This window comes from Ochotona curzoniae, unplaced genomic scaffold, assembly GCF_017591425.1.
Source record: "Ochotona curzoniae isolate NIBS_2020 unplaced genomic scaffold, NIBS_Ocur_1.0 contig_1, whole genome shotgun sequence".
NCBI classification, from domain to species: Eukaryota; Metazoa; Chordata; class Mammalia; order Lagomorpha; family Ochotonidae; genus Ochotona; species Ochotona curzoniae.
Window position 1 is genome coordinate 40,059,363 of NW_024464918.1, and position 8,170 is coordinate 40,067,532.

The window sequence follows — 8,170 nt, forward strand, 5'->3', positions numbered from 1 at the left end:
CGGTCCCCCCCATGCCAGCTCGGTGTTGTCTGGGGCTGAGGGAATCTCTCCACCGCAGATCCAGCGGTCAGGCGTTTATCTGCTTCCTAGAGCTGTTTTAGTGTTTCTTTGTATTTTTTTTAAACTGCCGCAGGCGATTGTTTTTAGCTGTAAAATACAGCTCCGAGCTGTATTTTATTTCTCCGAGCACGGGAAGCCGGCGCTGTTTCGGTATCTCCCAAGCCTTGCCATCTCCTAGTCCATCCCGTTTCTTTCTTTTTTTTTTTTTTCTTCCAGAAGGGGAGTTTCTTAACTCCACGCTCAACGTGTATATAATAATAGAAAACAACTAGCACGGAAAGATCATTAGACAAACGCGGGCTACTGCTGTTGGCCCTTCCCGGCCCCAGGCGCTCTGCACCCAAACCCTGGAGTGCCACAGCCTCGGGCTAGGACCGTCAGAGCTAGCCCGGCCACCGGCCCGGCCACCGGTCAGGATTTGTTGCCCTGGGCCCTGCGCAGTGGCGGCAAACGCAGTCTCGCCGCAACCGGTTCCCAACCCCAGCGTGGATGACCAGCTCTCCCGGTGTCCCTGGCTGTGGACGCTGTGAGCTTCCCTCCTCTGGCCTGAGGCCCTGGAACAGCAGCATAGGGCTTTCGGGGCCCCTGGTCTGCACAGCTGGCTTGGGTTAAAGATCTATATGCCATCTAGGGAGGAGCTCTAGCTGGCCAGCGACCCCCCTGCACGCACCAAACGGCGCTGTTACCCCCACAGAGCTCCCGGACGACGTGCCAGGAGACCCTGAGGTCCCTCAGCAACAAAAAGGGAGGCAGTTTTGTGTCACAACATAGCTGCCCGCAACTCCTGCATCCCGTATGAGCAGAATCATGGCTGCTTCTCTTCCCATCTAGCTCCTGGCTAATGCATCTGGGAAAGTAACACAAGATGCTCCAGGTGCCCGAGCTCTGACTCCCACATGGGAACCCTGGGTGGAGTTCCTGGCTCCCGGTTTGGGTTATTTAGGGTGTCTCCTCGTGCTTCCCTGTGTTTTTAATTTTAATTTAAAAATCAAGATTTATTTATTTTTATCGAAAAGTCAGATGTATAGAGAGAAGGAGAGAAAAAGATCTGTCTGCTGGTTCACTCCCCAAGTGGCTGCCATGCTGGAGCTGAGCTGATCCAAAGCCAGGAGCCAGGAGCCTCTTCTAGGTCTCCCACTTGGAGGCAGGGGCCCAAGGCTTTGGGTTGTCCTCTACTGCTTTCCCAGGCCACAAACAAGGGAGTGGATGGGAACAGCTTGGGTAGAAGCAGTTGGAGCACAAACTGGAGTCCACATGGGATCCCGGCCCACATGAGGTGAGGACCCCAGCCACTAAGCTACCGTAATGAGCCCAAGGAAAAAAAAATTTTTTTAAGTCAAAATCATGAAAAAAAAATCCTGTGCTATCAAATGGAGTGAAAGAAACACGGTCTCTGATGGAACTGTGGACGTGGGTAGGGTGCAACAGGTCTGGGGAGGGGAGGGTAAGTGGGCAGATACAGATCTGATGAGGAGCGTGAATGTGACTGATTTCTAGGCAGAATTTCCAGGACCCAGAGGTCTGCCTGGTGGGCTGCCTGGTGGACTGCCTGGTGGGAGAGGCCCTGGGGTGGAGGCACAAGAGCTGTTCCACAGCCTCCCCCTCCTTCCCCTCTCAACAAAGCAGGAAGTGCAGGACTCAGATTGCCCCAGGGTGGATGGGGTCCGTCCCTTCCCTGGGACTGTCCCAGCGGAGCCTGCGCCTTACAGCACACAGCACTTTCTGCAAGGCAGGGTCTCAGGCAAGCTTGATCTCAGCCCAGGCCCTGTCTTTCCTGTCTGGGCCCTTAGTCCTGCACCTGGTGCTCCTGCAGCCCAGGGATGATCATCAGCTTAGCATCCTGGGCTTGGAGCGGGCAGGCTTGGAGCGGGCAGTGAGGTCAGCAGCCGGGCTCTGCGGCTTTTGGAGGAAGCAAGCTGCAACCCCTCATGGCGCAGGCTCGGCCCCAGGTCGGGGATGGCATTGTGAACACTGGGTCACTGGATAGCCTGGAGCCAACCCAGTGCTTCCCAGTCACAAAAGGTGAAAAGTTCCCTGTAGCAGCATGAAGCTCCAACGCCCTTCTGATTCTATACCCCACCTCCCTTTTCTGCCTTCATTTTTAAAAAGAAAGGCAGGTTAGGAGGCCCAGTGCAATAGCCTAGTGGCTAAATTCTCACCTTACATGCTCTGGCATCCCATATTGTCGCTGGGTCATGTCCTGGCTGTTCCACTCTTCCCATCCAGCTCTCTGCTTGTGGCATGGGAAAGCGGTAACGGATGGCCCAAAGCCTTAGGACCTTGCACAGGAAGAAGCTCCTGGCTCCTGGCTTTGGATTGGCTCAGCTCTGGCCATTGTGGCTACTTGGGGAATGAACCAGCAGACAGATCTTTCTCTCCTTCTCTCTGGAAATCTTTTAAATAAAAATACTAAATACATCTTTTTAAAAAAATAAGAAATGCAGGTTAGTTCCTCCATAATAAAAAGCTGGAAGTGACGGGCCCAGCGGCATGGCCTAGCGGCTAAAGTCCTCGCCTTGAATGCGCCAGGATCCCATATGGGCGCCAGTTCTAATCCCGGCAGCTCCACTTCCCATCCAGCTCCCTGCTTGTGGCCTGGGAAAGCAGTCGAGGACGGCCCAAAGCCTTGGGACCCTGCACCCATGTGGGAGACCTGGAAGAAGTTCCTGGATATTGGCTTCGGATCGGCGTAGCATCGGCATAGCATTCGGTGAGCATGCGCTCACTTGGGGAGTGAATCATCAGATGGAAGATCTTCCTCTCTGTCTCTCCTCCTCTCTATATATCTGACTTTCCAATAAATAAATAAATCTTAAAAAAAAAAAAAAAGCTGGAGGTGAGGTCTGAGACCCTGTGGGCTGCTAAGAACCACAAACCAGGATTTTCTCCTCTGTGTCACACAGATCAGCAAACCCAGGCATTCAGCAGCCAGAGTTTCAGCTTGACTCTGCCCAGCTCGCTTTCTTCTGGAAAACTGGCATCAAGCAATACCCCTTGGGGAGAACTAGGGAGGTGGGAACTAGCTGGAAAGAATATAACAAAGTTAGACACCTGCTGTGGTCCTGTCCCAAGTTCTACCCTCCTGTCCCCCAGCTATTGGAAATTGTACTTGGAGTATGGCTAAGTTGCTGGGCCAGGGAAGCCTGACCTAGATTTTGGTTTTTGGCTTTTCCATCTCCAAAATGGGCTAACACATTCTTTCAAATGGAATCTATTATGTGTTCTGTATCCACCAAGGTCTCAGGACCCTTGGCTGTGCAGTCACAGACTCTGGGACCCTAACCATCCCTGCCACCAGTTTTCAGGGAAGGTGCCTGCCTTCCCTGTCGTGGGTTAGACCAGGCATGGAGCCTGCTCTCCTGCACAAGCCACTTACCCAAACTACTCACCCGAGGAAGCTCCTGGGACATTTCAAATAGGGTTTCGTTTTTTTCCGATGGCAGGAGGGTTATTTGAGATAGTCCCAGAGTGCCTGACGCGAGATGGGCCGGTTTTCATGATTACTGGATATGATTAATAAGCTCCATGAATGCCCACTGCAGTCTTGCCACTTGGGCCAGCGGGCCGCCCACCTCTGGCCTCAAAAACTCAGGTTTCTGAAGCGCCCAAGGCCGAAAGAAGCACACAGGCGCGCGCGCGGGGTCAGCGCACTCTCTTTAATGGGCATAGGATTCTCATTTCTTACAACAGGTAAAAACATAAATACGGGTAGGCGGGAGGGCGGCGGCAATGTCGCCAGGGCCTGGGCGCCCGGCCCAGGTTCGGGGAAGGGTGGCCTAATCTTTAGTGGTGCGCGCCCCGGCTCTCGCTGGTGCCGACTGGCTTTGGTGTTGGGTCCGCCAGAGGCGCCGCTGGGCGCGAAGGCGACGGCTAAGATACCGGGTTGCGGGAGCGCTCACCGCAGGCTGAGCAAAAGGGGCGACAAAACCGTCCCCCTCGCGCAGCGCACACGGGGACCTAGGCGCAGCGAGCGGTAACAGTTCCGAGGCCTCTGCAAGAGCGAACTTGAATCCCGAGAGGCGGAGGGTGGTGGTGCCTGGAGCCCTTCTTACCCGCACCTTCCCAGAGTCAGGTACCCCTCTTCCTGGCGGCGGGGAGCGGGATCGGTCAGGGCGCCCCAGCCAGGTGCCTTCCCTACCAGGCTCGGATACCGTGCAGCGTGGACACTCCGGAGTTGCCCTGCGGGATCCCGGGGCTCTGCACCGCGTTCAAGTCCCCGACGCCGAAGTTCACGAAGTTGTTGTTGGCCGTAGCGGCGGCAGCTGCAGCGGCGGCTGGCTGTGCCGCGGGAGGCCCGGCGGGGTAAGCGGCGGCGCAGCTATAGCCGGGACTGCAGGCCGCACTCCCATAGCCCGGGTACGCCGGGTAGGCGTTATAACCATAGGCGTTCAGGCCCACGCCGTAGGCGGGCGCGTAGGGCGCCGAGTCCCCCAGACAAGGCTTGCCGTCGCGCACCAGCACCGGCACGGCGATCCTGCGGGCAGGCGGCGGCGGAGGCGGGGGCAGCCCCACTAGCTCCAGAGTCTGATCCTGCCGCTGCCGCTTGCATTTGTAGCGCCGGTTCTGGAACCAGATCTTGACCTGCGTGGACGTGAGCTTCAGCACGCTGGCCAGCTGGTCGCGCTCCGGAGCCGACAGGTACCGCTGGTGTTTGAAGCGTCGCTCCAACTCGTAGACTTGCGCCTGAGAGAAGAGCACGCGGGGCTTCCGCCGGCGCCGCGCCCGGGGCCGATCGGCGCCGTCCGCCTCGGGCTTCTCCAGCTCCGCCGCCTTCTGCAGCGCGCACAGCTCTGGGGAGGGGGGCGAGAGAGAGAGAGAGAGAGAGAGAGAGAGAGAGAGAGAGAGAGAGAGAGAGAGAGAGGAAGAGAGGGAAAGAGAGAGAGAGAGAGATTGATTCTTGGTTAGAGCCTCGGAATGCGTCCGGTTGGAAATGGGATGGAGTGCCCCGCTGGGGGGCTCCTGCGCCAAGCGCACCTAGCCGGATTTTACCAGAAGCTTACAGTGTGCCAGTGACTCCCCTCCTTCCAAGGGCGCCGCAGAAAGCAAAGCAAGAGCGGTCCCCCGCCTCGACCCCTCCCATCCAGCTGGGGGAGAGGTGGCTTAGGATTTCCGGCGACAAAGAACAAAACGCGCTCCGGGAGAATTACAGCGGGACTGCTTTGGCTGGAGACCTTCTAGGAAAGGGGACCGAGGCTTCACCCTGGGGACGCTCCTATGGCCTCACATTTGAGGAAGCAAAGGATCAGCAGGCCCAGTGAGGCTGGCTAGGTGGCCGCAGGCTCCGCAACCGGCGCCACGGTGGCGCAGCGCCCAAGCAGCCGCTGGTGGGCACGGGCGGGCGCCTCCCGAAACCGCTCCAAGTGCGTGCTCGGGCCGAAATCCGCACGGAAAACGTTCTACTCCAGCCGCCGTGCCCGCCGGCTGAGGTCTTCGGGCCTTCTCCCTGCTCCCAGACCAAGCCTTTCCCGGCTTGCTGCAGCCGGGTGCCCTATGCCTCGGGCCTCCTCCAGAATGCCCTCTCCGGGCGGAGGCCCCCCGGAGCCGGTGCGGCCAATTTTCGCGATCATCCCGTCCATGATGTGACCTTCCCCAACAGAAAACCACTTGGGGAGATTGTGCTGGAAACAAACAAAAAAAAACCCAAGCCGATTCTAGAGGTGGCCGCGCCTCTCTCGTTTGAAATCAAAGCCCTGGATCCCAGCGCCTCGGTTGTCTCAACACAAAGAAAAGGTCCTAGGAAGCGGAGGTTACAGACTTGGGGGGCTCTGGGAGACCCCGGGGCCTTCCTCCACCAAGGCGCAACAACATGTCTGGTGGGCAATATTTTAATTTCTGCTTAATGGTTCTCTTCAGCTCTCAGAAAAGCCCGTGAACCCAAAAGAGACACCCCTCCTCCCCAAATATGTCTAGATACAGAATGGATCCGTCTCCTGGTTTTGTCTCCCACACGCCGATCGCTGGGTTTGGTAGCAGAAGCAAAAGCAAGGCCGCAGCCACAGGGCGCTTTGTTAGAACAACAACAAAGTTTTGTTTTGTTCCTTGTTTCCAAACCTCTCAATCTGGCATTGATTTTAAGAGGGCACGCGGGGACCCTAGAGACAACTTAGCCTGTGATACCCCCAAGGTTCCCCCTGCGCAGGGCCCTGGGCCCAGACGCAGGCCTCGGGCCTTGGTCCCTGGGCGGCGAGGTTTGGGGACCAAAGCGATCCGAATGGCTGTGTGTATGAGGAAGGTGGTGGTGGCGGCGGTAGAGAATGGCGTGCTCCTCACCTTTCTTATCTGAGCACAGGTCCTTGGCCTGGTCCGGGTCGCCATAGGCGCGAGGATAGAAGGCAGGGACAGCGGGGAAGGCAGGCGCGCACTTGCCCAGCGAAGGAGCGGGCCCCAGCTCGGCTCGCATCTCGGGGAGGCCGGGTGCGGCCGCCGTCTCTGGCCCCGCGTAGGCCTCGGACTTGAAGGCGGCCAGCATGCAGGAGGCGGGCGCCAGGGTGGCCTCCAGGCGCGAAGGGAGCTCCCCGGCGGTGGCCAGGCTGCGCTGCTGCTGCTGCTGCTGCTGCTGCTCCAGGTTCAGAATGTCTTTGACCGAGAACGGCGTGGGTGTGAGCGCGGGGCTGGGGAACATGGTGGCAGCGCCAGGCTTTCACAGCGCCAGGTGGGCAGCAGAGAGCGACGCTGCCCACGGCCCCAGGCACCCTCCCCGCATGGTGCCCGCCCGCCGGCCGCCCGCGCACCCGCCTGCCTTCTCTGGATGTGGCGGGGCAGCAGGTAGCGCCGCCGAGCACCAGGGGCGGGAGGGGCGGGCCCAGGCCGCAGGAGGGGGGCTCAGCCTGCCATTGGGCCAGGGTCCACGATGACAGGAGCGATGAGCAGTGTCACCTAATATAGTCATAGGGCTAAAAAAAAAAAAGGCAGACAAGTCCGACTCCGTCTTTTTTTTTTTTTAAAGGGACCGTGACTCATTTAGAAGGCAATCCCTTTACTTCTCCAGCTTGAGATGGTTTTGCAGTCGCAAAAGTCCCAGCTCTGCCCCAAGCCGGCCTTCTGGGCGGAGTAGGCTGGGCCAGGGATGGGCAGAAGTGTTCCTCAGCTCCCAAAACATTCTGGGGAAAGAGGAGGGAGATGAGGAGAATTCTTTCCAGGGACCCTTCAGGAGTTTATTGCTGAAAATGTTGTGTCTGATTGGGAAGGTGAGAATAGGAGGAGAAGCAAGGAGACAGGCTTTGCTCCTGCGATGGTGGCAGGACAGAGAGGGTCTGAACAATGTTGAGGTCAGAGAGCTGTCCACAGGGCAGGATCAGGTCTCCCCCCAACTCCCGCGCCCTGGGGGCTTTTGGAAGAAGCCAGCTGAAGGCTCCGTGGGTGCTGATGAAACGGAAGTGGATGGCCCCCACAGCAGCGCAAGGTGCTTCTAAGGTGCCCCCCCCCCCAACTCTAGGAGGCTGACTGCTTGCCTCCAACATCCACTTCTTGCTCCTCCCCTACCCCAAGCCTGGAGCCCTTCTCCCGTGCTCCCTCCTGCCTGGCTGCAATGTCCCCGGGCCTCTACCAGGCCTTCAGCTCTCCAGCTCACAGGGGATTCCTTGGGAGCTCACAGGAACCAGGATTTCTTGGAGGCTTCTGGGTTAGACTTAGAGTGAGGTACCCTGGATGCTGAGCCAACTTGGAGGAAAGGCAATGCAGGTGAAGGGACCATTTTTAGCTCAGGATCAGTAAAGTAGGGTGTTTCTGGTCAGGCCAATCTGTCCCCACCCCGGGAGAAGGTTTCACAGCCCAGCACAGCTAACTAGAGTTTGGGGCTTTCACTTGTCTTCAGGTCTCTTGGTGAAGCTTACATTTTTCTGAACATGTCAGAGAGCCTGAAGGTAGTCAGAGGGACCCCGAGTTCTGGGGTGATTGTCTCACTTGACTGCTGGCGATAGCCACCCTAGTCTGTGGGAGCCCATTGCTTTGCCATCACCCAAGCGCGAGCAGAAAAGCAGGGTTGCCCCCACGTGGAGCTGCAGACCGTGTGTGTGGGGGTGGTATAGCTTGCTGCTTCTCACCCAGGGAGAGTTGGGGGCTCAGAGTGAGGGTCTTGGCAAGCAGAGCAGCAGAGGTACTGGCCTCAGGC

General features: G+C 58.0%; 1 protein-coding gene across 1 annotated transcript; it reads right to left on the minus strand.

Annotated features, from left to right (window-relative positions):
* Positions 1-4,194: 4,194 nt before the first annotated feature.
* NKX2-5 (NK2 homeobox 5) lies at positions 4,195-6,682 on the minus strand. The gene is made up of 2 exons (XM_040976811.1): positions 6,331-6,682; positions 4,195-4,850 (listed from the first exon to the last, which is right to left on the minus strand). The coding sequence occupies exons 1-2, from the start codon at positions 6,680-6,682 to the stop codon at positions 4,195-4,197; spliced, it is 1,008 nt and encodes a 335-aa protein (XP_040832745.1).
* Between the last annotated feature and the right edge of the window lie 1,488 nt (positions 6,683-8,170).